The sequence below is a fragment of the Canis aureus genome, chromosome 19, assembly GCF_053574225.1.
Source record: "Canis aureus isolate CA01 chromosome 19, VMU_Caureus_v.1.0, whole genome shotgun sequence".
NCBI classification, from domain to species: Eukaryota; Metazoa; Chordata; class Mammalia; order Carnivora; family Canidae; genus Canis; species Canis aureus.
The window spans coordinates 45,868,675-45,884,048 of NC_135629.1; the positions used below are offsets into that span (position 1 = coordinate 45,868,675).

At 52.3% G+C, this 15,374-nt stretch overlaps 1 protein-coding gene across 1 annotated transcript; it reads left to right on the forward strand.

The window, feature by feature from the left end:
* Window positions 1-1,542: 1,542 nt before the first annotated feature.
* Window positions 1,543-14,670, forward strand: LSM4 (LSM4 homolog, U6 small nuclear RNA and mRNA degradation associated). Its single transcript, XM_077859387.1, has 5 exons — window positions 1,543-1,683; window positions 6,576-6,617; window positions 9,019-9,117; window positions 12,087-12,270; window positions 14,030-14,670. The coding sequence occupies exons 1-5, from the start codon at window positions 1,681-1,683 to the stop codon at window positions 14,119-14,121; spliced, it is 420 nt and encodes a 139-aa protein (XP_077715513.1). The 5' UTR covers window positions 1,543-1,680; the 3' UTR covers window positions 14,122-14,670.
* Window positions 14,671-15,374: the final 704 nt, after the last annotated feature.

Consider the following 15,374-nt stretch of genomic DNA (forward strand, 5'->3'; position numbering starts at 1 on the left):
AGGTCAAGGCAGAGGAAGGAACCTTTGATGGTCACCCAATTGGTAATTACTTGATGAGGTGGATTGAGTAGTGCCCCTAAAAAGATATGTTCTATTATAACACGGGTAAATTCTAATTCCCGTTCCTACAAATAGGACCTTTTTGGAAATAAAGTCTTTACAAATGTGATTAAGGATCTCAAGATGATATTATCCTGGATTTAGGGTGGGCCTAATAAGAGAAAGGAGTGTCCTTATAAGAAAAAGAGAGGAGATTCCTGGGTGGCTCAGTGGTTTAGCGCCTGCCTTTAGCTCAGGGGGTGATCCTGGAGTCCCAGGAGGGGAGTCCCACATCGGGCTCCCTGCAGGGAGCCTGCTTCTCCCTGTGCCTGTGTCTCTGCCTCTCTGTGTGTGTGTCTCTCATGAATAAATAAAATCTTTTAAAAAGAAAAAGAGAGAAGACTTGAGATAATGAGACTCACAAAGAAAGCCATGTGAAGACAGTGGCAGAAATCAATATTTCTGGGTGCCAAGAACTATGAGGATTGCTGACAAACACCAGAAGTTGGAAAAGATGAATGGGACAAATAGCCACTAAGAATCTCCAGAAGCAATCAACCCTACTGATACCTTGATTTCAGACTTATGAATAAAGCTCTATTTTTTTTTTTTTTTAAGATCTTGTTTATTTGAGATAGCAAGCAAGAGAGAGAGAGAGCACAAGCAGTGGGGAGGGGAGGAGGAGATGGAGAACCACAGAGGCTCTCCACTGAGCAGAGCCCCACACAGGGCTTGGTCCCAGGACCCTGGGATCATGACCTGAGCAGAAGTCAGATGCTTAACAGACTGAGCCACCCAGGTGCCCCAAATTCTGCTGTTTTAAGCCACCCAGTCTATGGTAATTTGTATGGCAGCCCAAGGAAACTAACACATTTGCCTATTTTTTTTCCTTGCCACCTGTCTTCTCAACGGGCTCCTAAGTCCCAGGAGGGCCAGTTTCGTCTGGTTTGTTCACTCTGTGTTTCCAGGAACAGACACCTAGCAGGTGCTCAATAAATATTTATCACACGCCTGGGTACTAAGTGCTTTTACCTAGCTTAACTCCTTTCATCCTTACTACAACCGAGGGTAGACACTATCACGAGGCCAATTTTCAGAGGGGCAAACTGAGGCTCAGAGGGGCACAGTCAGGATTCCAACCTAACCAAAGGACATGCCTTGGATAAGGATCAACTACAATAACGAAAATCAAAAGTGTAGGAGCCCTAAGGGAGACATTAGGCACAGCCCAATAACCACGGAGCCTCGATTTCTTCCTTTGCAAATTGCAGCAATATCCGGCTTTGCCCACAGCGTGGAGCCCAGGAGAGCTGAGAGAGTTTCACCCGCGCATGCGCCTTTACCCATAAGGCCCCCTGCGCTGGCGCACGCGGTTCCGCCCCCGTTTTCAGCACTCACGTCGACACTTTACGGCCTCTCATTTGGCCGGCGAGAACACAGCCAACCTCGCCCGTCGTTGTCTAGCCGACCCCCCCTACTCCGCGTGGATTGGCTGCTCGTCCCTCGAGCCCCACGCTGATTGGTTCGTGTCGCTGCCACTTCATTTCAGCCTAGTGGCGCGCGGCAGGGCGGCTACCGGCGGCGCGTGAGTGGCGGCGGCGGCGGCGGAAGTGGTCGGCGAGCCCGCTCCCCGCCGACACCATGGTGAGGGCAGGGCGCCGGCGAGGTCTCTTCGGGAGGCTGGGAACGCGGCGGCCGAGGGCCCTCGGGGCGGGCGCTGCAGGCAGGGGCGACGCGGAGCTAGCGTGCTGTCAGGGCCTCGGTTCTGCCGCCTCGGCCCGTGACGGGCACACTGAGGCCGGAGAGGGCAGGGAGGTCTCCCAGAGCATCCAGCCTGTCAGTCTCGGGGGGAATAGACTTGGACGAACGTGTAATCCTAGGTCAGCCTCGCTGCAGTCTTCCCATTTTGCAGATGGGGATACTGGGGCCTGAGAGACCCGCTAAAGGGCTCGGTGAATGCTGCAGAGGGAGTTCGGGCAGGGGAGTGGCTCCGAGTGCATCCGACCCAATCTAGCTTCACATATTGGGAAGTGGGAGCGACCCGAGGGGGCCCGATCTGAGTTCTCAAACTAAACCAGTTTGAGAATGTCAAGATTTGCAAGGCCCTTAGAATGTTAGCACGATCTTCTACGCCTCTCGTTTTAAGGCTGAAAAAATAGACCCAGAGAGGGGGCTTTGTCTTCTCCCTGGATCACACAGGGTGTCGTTTCCGGAGAAGGGGAAGCATTTTGAGCCTGGAGTGGACTAACTGCACCCTCCCATTTCACTGAAGAGAAATTGAGGTCCTGGTGAGAAGCCTCTTCTGGATCATGCTGTTATCAGATCCTGAAAGTTCTGGATTTAAGTCAGAGTGTCTCCTGCCTTCAGTGTCCAGACAGGGAGGTGCGTCCGGCTGGCTCAGTTACAGAGCCTGCCACTCTTGATGTCGTGGTAGTGAGTTCAAGCCACACGTTGCTCGTGGAGTAGAGCTTACTTTTTTTTTTTTTTTTTTTTTTTTAATGTATAGACAGGGAAACAAGACCACACAAATTCAGAGCAGGCCTAGGAGAGTACCTGGCCCATCAGCACCAGAGTCCCTCAGGGTCCCTGCATGTTTCTCAGCTGAGGGTTGCACTAAGTACTGCTCACTGGTGCAGGAAATGAGAGAAGGGAGTGTAGTGTGTTCCTCTCTGCTGGAGGGCAGAGGTGGCCTGAGAGGAGGGGTGGAACTGGAAAATTCCTTCTTCCTTAAGCTCCCTGGATCTTTGGATTTTATCCCCCAGTATGTTCCTAGAGCCTAGAACAGTGCTTGTGCAAAGAACATATTTTTTTTCAGCCTGAAGAATGTCCAGGAAGGGACAAGGCATGACACACTCCCAGTTCCCCGTGGGTTATAGTGGGGCCGGAAGCAGGGATCTGAGGGTATAGGGGGGCAAGGGGGAGTCCGTAACAGCTTCCTGAATTGGGAGCCTCAGGAAGCCATCGGGTCTAATCTTAGATTGGTCTAGACCTGAGAACCAGATTCCAGACATTCTGAAAAAGGCCAGGGGAAAGGATGCTTTTTCCAGAAGCTTTTGACTTTCCCAACTCCAGGTGGCCCTGTCTTCCCTGGAATGGTGTCCTGGCTTGTCCCATCTCCCTTGGCACCTTCAAAAATTTCTTCCCCACCAAGTTTTTTAAAGTTCTCAGGGATCTTCCCCTTCCTCTTGCCTCTGTCTCCAGCAGTTTGGGGATGAGAATCTCAAAAATGGCAAGATGTGGACCCTGCTCCCAGCCTTTGCAGCCGTAGAGAGCTGTCCCTCCCAATGCCGCCTCTCCTTTTCTTATCTGTGGGGTGGGGCAGGCATCCCAACCACACCATGTGCCTCCCCGGATGGTGTATGCATTTTCTTGTGTATTTGTTCAGCAAATATTTACTGAGTCCCTCTCGAGTGCCTGGCCCTGAGCTCGGTGTTGGACAAAGTCCACACCCTCTGAATTTTCCAGTCTAGCCAGAGAGACATAATAAACAAGATAATTAGAGACTGGCTGTGTCCTAGAATGGAACCAGCAGGGGGTGGCCCAGGTGGAAATCTTGATCCCCAGATGAGGTTATTATGAGGGCCTGGCTAAGCTAGGTGAGAGGTGATATGTGAGCAGCCACCAGCCTGAGGAAGGACTGCTGAGGCCAAGGGAACTGCAGGAACAAAGGTCAGAAAGCTGGACTGGGTGTGGCTTGCTGGAAACCAAATGGGCCACTTTGGCTGGAGCTGGCTTGGCCTTGTGACTCCTTTGGGGAGTGGATGTGCAGGGGAGTGTTGGGAGCAGGTGTGGATCACTTCTGTGTCTTAGATGTCCTCTCTGCTGCTTTCTGAATAGGGCACTGCCCGTGACAGGGAAGCTGGGGTTCTCCAGGACTGTGCTGCCAGTTGCTGGGACAAAAGAGAGGCCAGCAGGGGCATAGAAGCTGCACATGCCATAAAAGGACTCCTGTGGGTTTCCTGGTGACAGGCTTCAGCTTACTTTTCGTGGGCTTCCCCAGGATCTTGCTGTGGTGTCCCTGGGAAGGTCCCTCCTGCTCTGGCTGCTAGTCCTTCATCTAGGGGGACCTTGGCTATACCTCTCTGTCTCTCAGTGCTGAGTCTGTCTTTATTCTTGCCTTCCAGGCCCAACCTTGCTCTGTCCCCTCTTGGGTGATCTGGAAGGAAGACCCAAGGGTGTCATTGCCATCCTGGTCCACATTCCCATCTTTGACACAAGAAAACAGGCTTGCTCGAGAAAGCCTGAGACTTCACCTAGTAAACAGCGGCCGAGGCTCATGGCCCCCGTGTGTTAGATCCTCCTGCTTTTCCGTGGCTCTCTGTACCCGGGTACCATCGCACAGATGAAGTCCAAATGAGAGGGCAGGAGCTGCAGGTTGGCTAGGTCAAGCCCTGGCCTGCTCGCCTGTCCTCCTTTGAGCAGCCACGCCTTCTCCACGTGGCCCTTTCTTCCTTTTTATCTTGCCCTTCCAGGAAGCCAGTGCAGGAAGTGGGCTTGGGCCTGGCTTCCTGCCGGCACTGGACCGCTCCTAGGCTGCTGTTCTCTGGAAAGGCTGTGGGATGTGGGAATTCCCCTCCAGCCTCTCCATGGAAGCCATCCTGTGGGGGTTGAGGACCACTTCTAGCCTCCAGTCCCCACCACCTAGAGAAGCAGCTGCCCTGCACTAGGTAGGAGTGTGAGGGCAGGCCGAGACTCCCCTGCAGCGAGCTTCTGGGGTTTGGGCTGACTAAGAATCCCAAGGAAGCCAGGACAAGGAGCAGTGAAGCTACCATCCTGCCTGAGGCAATGTCTCATCTGTAGGACCCTCACTCAGACCAGAACCTTCATTCAGCTTTGCTGGATGAGTAGTCACTCAAGCGCTACCACTGGAATGGCCTTCCTGGAGACTGGCCCCAGTGTATGGGTCATGATTTGTGTTCCCAAAATGAAATGATTTTTTAGTATCTTGAAAGCTGACTTTACAGTGGGTGAGTTTTTAAAAAAACGCATCTTGTATATGCCATCACTTGTAGTAACGACAGATTTTTTTTTTTTTTTTCTGGAATGTTTCTTCCCCTTACCTGATGAATTTCTCTGAAACCTCAGCTCAGAGGTAGCCACCTTAGATCAGGGTTGACTCCCCACTGCCTGGCAAGATCACTCTTGGCCCAGTCGGGGCTGCCCCTTGAGGCGTGGGCTCAGCATGAATTGACTTCTGGCAGGTGGGATCAAGCCAGTCTCTATCTCTTACTAGCTCTATAGTGCCAGGCAAATTCCTCAGTGTCTAAGACTCAGTATCCCCATCTGTAAAGTGGGTGTGACAATAACCATATACAAGAATGAAAATGAAAGAGCTGCATATATTTTCTTAAAGATTTTATTTATTTATTTGAGGAGGGGAAAAAGGAGAGGGAGAACAGACTTCCTGCTGAGATTGCAGGGCTCAGTCCTAGGACACTAGGATTATGACCTGAGCTAAAGGCAGATTCTTTTTTTTTTTTTTTTTTTTTTTTTAGATTTTATTTATTTATTCATGATAGTCACACAGAGAGAGACAGAGAGGCAGAGACACAGGCAGAGGGAGAAGCAGGCTCCATGCACCGGGAGCCCGATGTGGGACTCGATCCCGGGTCTCCAGGATCAGCCCCGGGCCAAAGGCAGGCGCCAAACCGCTGCGCCACCCAGGGATCCCTAAAGGCAGATTCTTAACTGAGCCACCCAAGCACCCTTCATGTTTTGTTTTTTTTTTTTTAAGATTTTATATATTTATTCATGAGATAGAGGGAGAGAGAGGCAGAGACACAGGCAGAGGGAGAAGCAGGCTCCATGTAGGGAGCCTGACGTGGGACTCGATCCCGGGTCTCCAGGATCACGCCCTGGGCTGAAGGCAGGTGCTAAACCACTGAGCCACCCAGGAATCCTTTTTTTTTTTTTTTAAGATTTTATTTATTTGTATGAAAGAGGGGGTACCTGCGCATGAGTCGGGGGGAGGGGCAAAGTGAGAGGAACCAGCAGATTCTCCACTGCCGAGTATGGGGCTGGATCCCAGGACTCCAAGATCACCACCAGAGCTGAAGTCAGATACTTAACTGACTGAGCCACCCAGGCACCCCAAAAGATCTACATGTATTAATGTGGGTGCATCTCAGAGACATCAGTTGAGCAAAAAAGGCAAACAGCAGAAGGACCTGTGTGCTGTGGCACTAATGATAAGCATGGAAGGCCATAGCCTTTCCTGTCAAGGGTGTGAATATATGCAACACGAGTTAGAAGGAAATGCCCAGAAGGGTCAGCATCAAGACCAGATGACTGCTGCCTCTGAGATTGGATGTGGGGGAGTGTTCAAGGCTTTATTTACTAACCTGGGAAGAAGGAAGGTATGTGTCCTGGGCTGGGCAGAGTTAGGAGCATGCACTTTCTGTGGGGGTGAGGGACAGGTGCTCCTGCACCCCCAGCGCTGTGATAAACTGGGAGATTCGTGAGATTGGAATCCCAGTCCTGCCAGGGCCAGGGCTCCTTGGCACTGATCTGACAAATTAGATGCCTTTGTCTTACAGCTTCCTTTGTCGCTGCTGAAGACGGCTCAGAATCATCCCATGGTGAGTAGCTGCCTGTTGAGGGGCAGTGAGTTTCGGTGGGGACCAGTCTCAGAACAGGGATGGGGACACTGGGCAAAGGGTGAGGTGCCTCCAGCTGAACCTGCTTCCTGTCTGCTCAAGAGATAGCAGCCCGTGCTCTTTCCCCACCTACGTGTGTCGGGACCTGTTCTTAGTTTTGCTGCTTATAAAAGTAATACATGCTTATTAAAAATGTCAAACATAAGTAGAAACTAGAAGCTCCTCTTCCATTAACCTTGCCAGCAAATTAACCATATCCTTGATATGTGCACATTCAGACCTTTTTTTTTTTTCTTTAAAGTAAGTTCCATGCCCAACATAGGGCTTGAACTCAACAAAGCCAAGATCAGGAGTTGCATGCTCCACTGACTGAGCCAGCCAAGCACCTTGCACATCCAGGCTTAACATCTGTGTAGAAACATGAATGTTATTTTTTTTTTTAAGATTTTATTTATTTATTCATGAGAAACACAGAGAGAGAGAGAGAGAGGGAGAGAGAGGCAGAGACACAGACTGAGAGAGAAGCAGGCTCCATGCCGGGAGCCTGATGTGGGACTCGGTCCCGGGTCTCCAGGATCAGGCCCTGGGCTGAAGGCAGCACTAAACTGCTGAGCCACCCGGGCTGCCCTGATTTTTTTTTTTTAAAACATAGATGGGATCACATAACATCTTATTCCCTAAACGACTTTTGCCCTTAATGATACAGTGTCAATACGTTCTGTTTGCTTTCTGTTTTTTATTCAGATATAATTCACAGACCATACAGTTCTACCTTTTTTTTTCTTTTTTTTTTTTAATTTTTTTTTTTAATTTTTATTTATTTATGATAGCCACAGAGAGAGAGAGAGAGGCGCAGAGACACAGGCAGAGGGAGAAGCAGGCTCCATGCACCGGGAGCCCGATGTGGGATTCGATCCCGGGTCTCCAGGATCGCGCCCTGGGCCAAAGGCAGGCGCCAAACCGCTGCGCCACCCAGGGATCCCTCTACCTTTTTTTTTCTTTTTAAGTTTTTATTTATTCTTTTATTTAAGTGATCTCTACACCCAACATGGGGCTCAAATTCATGACCCTGAGATCAAGAGTCACATGCTCTTCTGACTGAGCCAGCAGGCACCCTTACCGTTCAGCCTTTTAACGAGTACAACTCAGGGGTATTCAGTACATTTGCAGTGTTGTAAACCACCACCTCGATGTAGTTCCAGAACAATTCCATTACCCCAGAAGGAAACCCCATTGCCATTAGCAGTCCCCATCCCTTTTCCCTAGCTCCTGGTAACCACTAATCTACTTTTTTTTTTTTTTTTTTTTTTTTAATATTTATTTATTTATGTATGATAGTCACAGAGAGAGAGAGAGAGGCAGAGACACAGGCAGAGGGAGAAGCAGGCTCCATACACCGGGAGCCTGATATGGGATTCGATCCCGGGTCTCCAGGATCGCGCCCTGGGCCAAAGGCAGGCGCTAAACCGCTGCGCCACCCAGGGATCCCCTCACTAATCTACTTTTTGACTCTATGGATTTGCCTGTTCTAAACATTTCCTATAAATGGGATCATATGCTGTGTGGCCTTTTGTGTCTGGCTTCTTTCACTGTGCATGATGTTTTCTGAGATTCAGCCACATTGTAGCATGTGTCAGGGTTTAATTCCTGATGGCCCTGTCCACTGTATGGACATACCACATTTTGCGTATCCATTTGTCCGCTAATGATGGACATTTGAGTTGTTTCTGCTTTTTATCTATTTATGAATATTTTGGTTGCAAAAAAGCATTTGTGCACTCATTTTTGCATGGAAATTTGCCTTTATTTCTCTCAGACAGATAACTGAGTTAAAAAAGACCTGAGTCTTTTTTAAATCTCAGTATATCTTCAGAATGATATGCTACTTGTGTATTTTACCAGAACAAATTTAAATAGACAAGCAATTATTGGATTGAAAAAGTATTTCCAGACCATCAAAGCTCACACATGTGCTGTCAAAGAACACCTGCCTCCGGGGCACCTGCTTGGACCAACTAAAATGTGCCTTCATGGCTGTTCTGAATCAGTGCCACTGTTACCCTAACTTCGCTCTTTCCTTTGAAGATTTGTAGAGGATTTTTCTGCTTTTTGTTTGCACAAAAAAAAAATGATTTCATCATAGAGGCCCAGCAAAATGTACAGAGGATGCAGAGCATGTCACCTGTAAGATGGGCCACTGGGGGCAGTGGAGGGGAGAACAGTATTAGGCACCATGTGCTATGGCCACTGGGTCCCACGAGGTCCCACGAGGTCCCACGAGGTCCCACGTCTGAATGAGGCCAGGCAATAGTCACCCACCTCTTAGGGGTAGGGCTGCCCTTCCCTTGGAGCTCATGGCTTACTTGGGGCCATTTCTCTCCAGTTGGTGGAACTCAAAAATGGGGAGACATACAATGGGCACCTGGTGAGCTGTGATAACTGGATGAACATTAACCTTCGAGAGGTGATCTGCACATCCAGGGTGAGTGCCCTGTGCCCAGGGTCCCTCTGGCACACCTGGTCACGCAGGGCCAGGCTGGTGGGGGGAGGGGCATGGACACCAAGTGCCCACATGGATCTGGGGCTTACCTCAGCATCCTCAGTGGAGTGAAGGCCCCTCGCTGCCCTTGTGGGAGGACTGAGGAGGGGCATACCTCAGCCAGGTCATCCTTCCAGGGTGAGGCTTATGGAAGAGGTGGGGCTTATGAAGGGCAGGGCCTGAGGGACTGTGAGCTGGGTGGAGGGGACAGAAGGGCAGGCCTCTGAGTCTCCCTGGACTTTGTACCTGTACTTTGCACCTATGGAGAAGCTGCCCTATCCCCTCATCCTTGATACCAGTCCTAAACAAGAAGGACTTAGGCTGGGGGGCCCTTCTGGCTACTAATCCATAGTGTACGAGCAGGGGTGGCCTCCAAGGCAGGCCTGACCTTTCTTGTCAGCTTCTGCTGTCTTTAGTCCTGGCTTGTGGATATCACCTGCCCAGCAGGCCAGGGTGGTGTGGCCATGGGATATCCAGGCCACCAGGGGGCGAGGGTGGCCCTGTGGCCCTGTGGCCCAGGAGACTTTGTCTCCCAAGGCCTGAAATCAGGAAGTGCAGGGCCAAGAGCACCACTGGGTGGGCCAGGGCTGGGGGAACAATCCTCTAGGGTCACAGGCCTTCCCAGCCCTCAGGATGAGTACAGAGCAATGAGAATGATGACGGTGGTGAAGGCAGGGCTCCCTCCTGCTAATTTGTGCTGGGGTCTGCTAGGGCTTTCCTTGTGCCTTGATTCTAGTCTCCATCCCCCTGTCGGCGACAGCCCCCTATGTTATTGGGGAGTAAGGTGCAGGGAGGCCCAGCCGAGATGGGGCTGTCTTGAGCCGGGGGCAGGTGCCCCTGAGGCTTGGCCGTACCAGAGTACAGCAGAGAACTAGGCAGCCCATCTCACCTCTAGTCCATCCTCCTGGATGGTTCACACCCCAACAGCCAAACTGGTAAGCATGACCGTCTCCCCTCATCTATGGCTCTGTGCTCTGCTTCTTGTGATGGTACATTGTGGGAGGTCTTCCACTAGAAACTTCCTCCTGGTTTTCTTGCCACACTTCTGGCAGCAGATGTCCAGACAATTTCAGCATGGCTGTAGCACACACTGCCACAGTGCATAGCCAAGAACATGGCCAGTAGGTCTGTGTCCACCTCTGGGACCTGGAAGCCACCACCTGTTCTCAGAGCAAGGTCAGTAGACTTCTGTAGCCAGCAGAGATTGGACATGTCACTCCTCCTGGGTGGTCCCCTTCTATGACCTGCTGGTTGGAAGGAGAGGCTGGTATGAGGTTCAGTGTCACTTGGGCTGTCCAGCATCCTCATCTGTAAAAAGGCGGTAGCAGCACCTTCCTTGGGCAGCAGGCAACATGGGTAGGATGCAGACATCCCAGGAGCTGAGAAAGCACTGGAAAGCTAGGGTAGTTTTAGCTCAGACTGCTCAGCTCTTGCCATGGAACGCAGAGTAAGCTCTGGTCCTGCAGGGAGTGTGCTGGGCCCAGCCTGTCCTTGGCTAGGGGAGAGCCAAGTCCTGAGCAGCCAGCCCCAGCCCTGAGCTTCCGTGGAATTGTTCTGTTAATGTCAGGCTGTATCTTTGCATCCCTACAGACTTGGCCCCTTGCCTGTCCTTCCTGGGAAAGGAGTGCCCCAAGGCCTCATGGGGTTCCTGTGTGGGTTGGGGGCTTGTGCATATCCCTAGGAAGAGTTGACCCTTGAACTTTATCGTGTTGAGTGTCTCCGCTGGGCCAGACCAACCTGACCCAGGCACTGCTGACGTGAGGCTGGGAAGCCAGGCCTTTTGGGGGTCAGAGTTAGCCAGATACAGGAAAGTGGGAACAGCATGTGCAAAGTGCTGGGGGCAAGAAGCTCACTGTGTGTGTTCCAGAAATTTCCATCTGGAGGCGAGTCATCGAGAGCTGAGAGAGGGCAGCCAGGGTGGGGCTGGATCTCAGGCCCTTGGGAGCCACACTGAGGAGTTTGGACCTTGTCCTTGGGCCAAGGGGGCCCTGATTGGGTTCTAAGCAGGGAAGTGTCTTGGTCTGATTTCTAGGGATGTGGGGAAAGGAGAGGGCTGCCAAGACTTCTGGCTCAGGGCACCAGGGGTGGGGCTGGAGAACTAATCTGAAGGAAGAGGCCCCGGGCTCCTGCCCAAGGGCAGCAGGAGGGGGTGTGGAGGAAGGCCTTGTGCTGATCACAGGGTACATGAGGGTGGGGGTTGAGGGGGAGGCAGTTGACGTCCTAGGTCCTGCAGGGTTGGCAATGCTCTGGAATCTGTGACTTTGCAAGCCTCCTAATCTCTCCAGCCTTAATTAGCTCCCCTAAAAACTAGCATCATTGGTTGCTGCCTCTGGCCAGCCCCAGGCTTTGCCTCCCCACCTACCTCCCGCCCTGGTCACAGAGTCTCTATCCTACTTACCTATGTCCCACACCCAGCCCAGAGCCTGTCAGGAGATAAGTGGATGAATGAATGAGTCAGGGCACATAGAGAGGGTTCCAGAAGGTAGGTTCTGAAAGGCTAGAGGCAGGAGGGTGGAGGAGCTGGGCTGCGGCAGTGCCTGGTGTGTAGGTCCCCGGCCTTCTTTGGAGGGAGGTAACAAACCTCCCTTGGGCTGCAGGTAACAAACCCCATCCCACACTGGAGGATAGGCTGAGAATGAGGAAGCTATCTTTTGTGACTCCCTGACCTTTACTGTGTAAAAGGATACCAAGAGTCTGGAAAGAGTCCACTGGAAGGCAGCTCTCCCACCCGCATGTGAAGTCCAGGACTGAGAACTTTGCAGGGGTGATGCAGGTGCAGACTGTGGCCCAAATGGGAACGGGGCCTGAGGGGACAGATGTGCCCTAGCCATCAGCACACACCTTGCACAGATACCCCCCCTCCTCCCCACCAAAACCCACTGAGATCTGAGACTCACCCTTTTCTCGCCCAGGATGGGGACAAGTTTTGGCGGATGCCCGAGTGCTACATCCGTGGCAGCACCATCAAGTACCTGCGTATCCCTGATGAGATCATCGACATGGTCAAGGAGGAGGTGGTGGCCAAGGGCCGTGGCCGCGGTGGCCTGCAGCAGCAGAAGCAGCAGAAGGGCCGAGGCATGGGGGGTGCTGGGCGAGGTAGGCCTTTCTCTCCCCTCATCCATCCCCTCCCACCAGCAGGCTAGGCCAGAGTCTGCCCAGGCCTTGCCACCGAAGGGTGACTGCAGCACATGGCAGCCATCCTGTCCCAGTGTTGACATTCTTGGGTGGTGCTGTCATGGTGCCACAGGCCTGGCTCTGAGCCCCCTACATAGAGCTGGGGTTATGACTCATGGGGCTCCTCTGGTGTGGCTGATGCTGCTGTTTGCTGCCTGCCCTGGCCCCACAGCCCCCACCGAGGAAGCCTGGTATAGTTCTGGTGAACAGTGCTGATTCCCCCACCCACCTGGGCCCTTCCATCCAGCAGTGATCCCCAGTGCTCCTGAACTCTGGGTCCAGCCCAGCAGACCAATGTGGTGCCCACCTGGGGCTTGAGCCTTCATCTGATCCCTGCCTATGTCTCCTGGCAGGAGCTCTGGGCATGGTGTGGCACCTCCCTGGCTCATTTCCCCTCTGCAAAGAGAGTCTGGTAATTCCTGCCTCACCAGGCTGCTGGTGAGGATCCCGGCTTAGGGCCTGGCACAAGCCCCTTGCCTGCTGTCACTCCTTTTCACAAGCCTGAGTTCATCCCTCTTTGATAGACTCCCCTCACTCAACTCCCCCACCACCACCACTGAGATGATAAATCTGGCATAAACTTCAGTTTGTTGTGCAGTCAGCTGGGGCCTGAGCCTAGAGGCCATCTGCAGACCCTCCCAACCCCCCAAACCCCCTCCTCTTCTTGGAGGGCCCTGGCTTTGTCTCTTCCATCTGTAGGGGCCTTCCATATGCCAGGCCCAGGCTCCCCAGTGGGGGCTCATAGGCAGGGCCAGGAAGGATACAAGACCCGGCCCTGAGATGAGGCTCCCGTGACAGTCAGGGGTGAGCCAGAGGGAGGAGGTCAGGAGGGCGCTCCAGGTGGGAGGTTGCCAAGGCCTAGCAGGGCCTTTTCCATACCTGAGGGCCAGGCTCTTCGTGCCAGGGGCCACCACTGTTGAGTGAACTGCCTAGAGGAGCAGAGAGGAAGGGAGGGGTGATTGCTTGGGTCACTGAAGAGAGAGACCATGGGGCCCTCGGCAGCAGGTGGAAATCTCACCCTGTGTGGTAAAGCTGGCCTTGCCCCATGGGAGGTGAGGTTAGGGTGGGTCTCCATCCCTACAGGGCCCACTGCATGTTTGTGGTAGAAGGGGGACCATGTGTACCATTCTGTGTCCCCATCCGCCCTGGTCCTCCCTAAGTGGGGGTGTGTTCCATTCCTGACTACTCAGCCTCCTACACAGTTCCTACCTTGGACTCCACGTGAAAAATCTTAAAAGCAGAGCCCCATCACTGGCTAGCAGAGGTTAGAGGGCAGGGGGCTCCCCTGTCCCCACCCCTAGGCGGGACACACAGAATCTCCTAATTGTTTCTCTCCCTGGCTAGTGGATGTGGACAGTGCTGGAGAAAGGGGGAAGCTTGGGTCCTCAGCTGGGGGCCTGTGCCCTGCCCCCTGGGCTAAGTCCTACCCCTTTTCTGGCTCTTGTTCCCCTCCTCCTGGAAACCATCTGGCTTTGTCCTTCTGATGTCTGCCCCCTATGCTGGCCCCAGGCTTTCTCCCAGGAAGCCTACCCCAAGCCCCAGTGTTGACTTAGAGCTGACTTAGCCACCCTGGCATCCTCTTGTTGCTTATCAACATTGAGAACTTTCTGGAACACCACCCCATGTTCTCAGCTGGGCTTCCAAACCCACTTTTGCTATAGCCCCCTCCTCTGTCTCACAGGTGTGTTTGGTGGCCGGGGCCGAGGTGGGATCCCAGGCACAGGCAGAGGTCAGCCGGAAAAGAAGCCAGGCAGACAGGCGGGCAAACAGTGAGCCGCCTCTCTGTCCCCCAGAGACTGAGCCACTACTAAGCATCTGCTGCCACTCCCTGAGGCTGTGTTTCTACTCTCCAGTTCACAAGTGTGTTCAGAACAAAAAGAAGAGGCAGGTGATCCTTTTTACATAAAGTCACCCACCCCCCCTTTTTTAAAGCCAGCAGTTCTACAGTTGGGTATGTTATTCAGTGTTTTTGGTTTTGTGAAGCTGCAGCCAACTTGATTCCTGGAAGATTCTGTGTTTAATGTGTCTTTAAAGCCCTCGCTCTTGTTTTAAGGGCGGGCACTTTCCAAACAGGCTTGTTTTGCATTTTGAGTTGGATCCTCGTGTGGTGAACAGACCGGAGGTTTTTATTTTAAGCTGTTTGCACTGAGATTGACAGCCTTGGGAGTTTCCTGAAACATGGACCTCAGGATTGCCTTTTGAAAACAAATCTGTATGAACATATACCACAGAAGCTGTTCCTGGGACATTGCTGGGCCCCGCCCCCTTTGCCTCTGCCCTCCCTGTTTGTGTTACAAAAATAAAAACAAATACAACTACAAACTGCAATTCATAATTCCTTTTGAGCCACTAGGCACATCTAGAGTGTGGTATCCTCAGGAAATCACAGCCCTGTAAGAGAAGTTTCCTTTCGAGGGTTGCTTCCTGTCTCGCCAAGGGGAAGTATTTCAACAGGGCACTGGTTCCGTGTCCCTTGATGTCATTTTAACAAAGATGAGGCTGGGGTTCTAGGTGGCTCAATCGGTTAAGTGTGTGCTTCTGGCTCAGGTTATGATCTTGGGATTGGTAGGGAGCCTGCTCCCTCTGCCTTTCTTCCTCTGCTCGTGATCTCTCTCTCTCTCTAATAAATAAAATCTTAAAGAAAGAAAGATGAGGCTGTTATCTGGGCAGTGGGAATGGCCCTCCTGCACCATGTTTCCCTGTAATCCCTGCCCCTTTGTAAAGAATTGATGGGGGAGGGAGGCAGAGTGGGGAAGTCCCAGGCAAGAGCCAGTGTGATCACCCATGCAGGCCATCCTTGGGACCAATGTCCTGACCCCATCCCTGCTTTGTAAGGACGATTCACACCCGAGTTCAGTGAGAAGTTGTGACAAGCGCCTGCCTCAAGGAATGTGCTCAGAAGCTTTTCATGAGGCTCTTCCTCCTCTCCCAAGTTGGGGCACCACCTGTCCACACCATGGTGATTTGCCTGGGACATTGAGCCAGCACTTTGGCAAAATGTTTCTGTAACCTTGTCTGTCCATGGA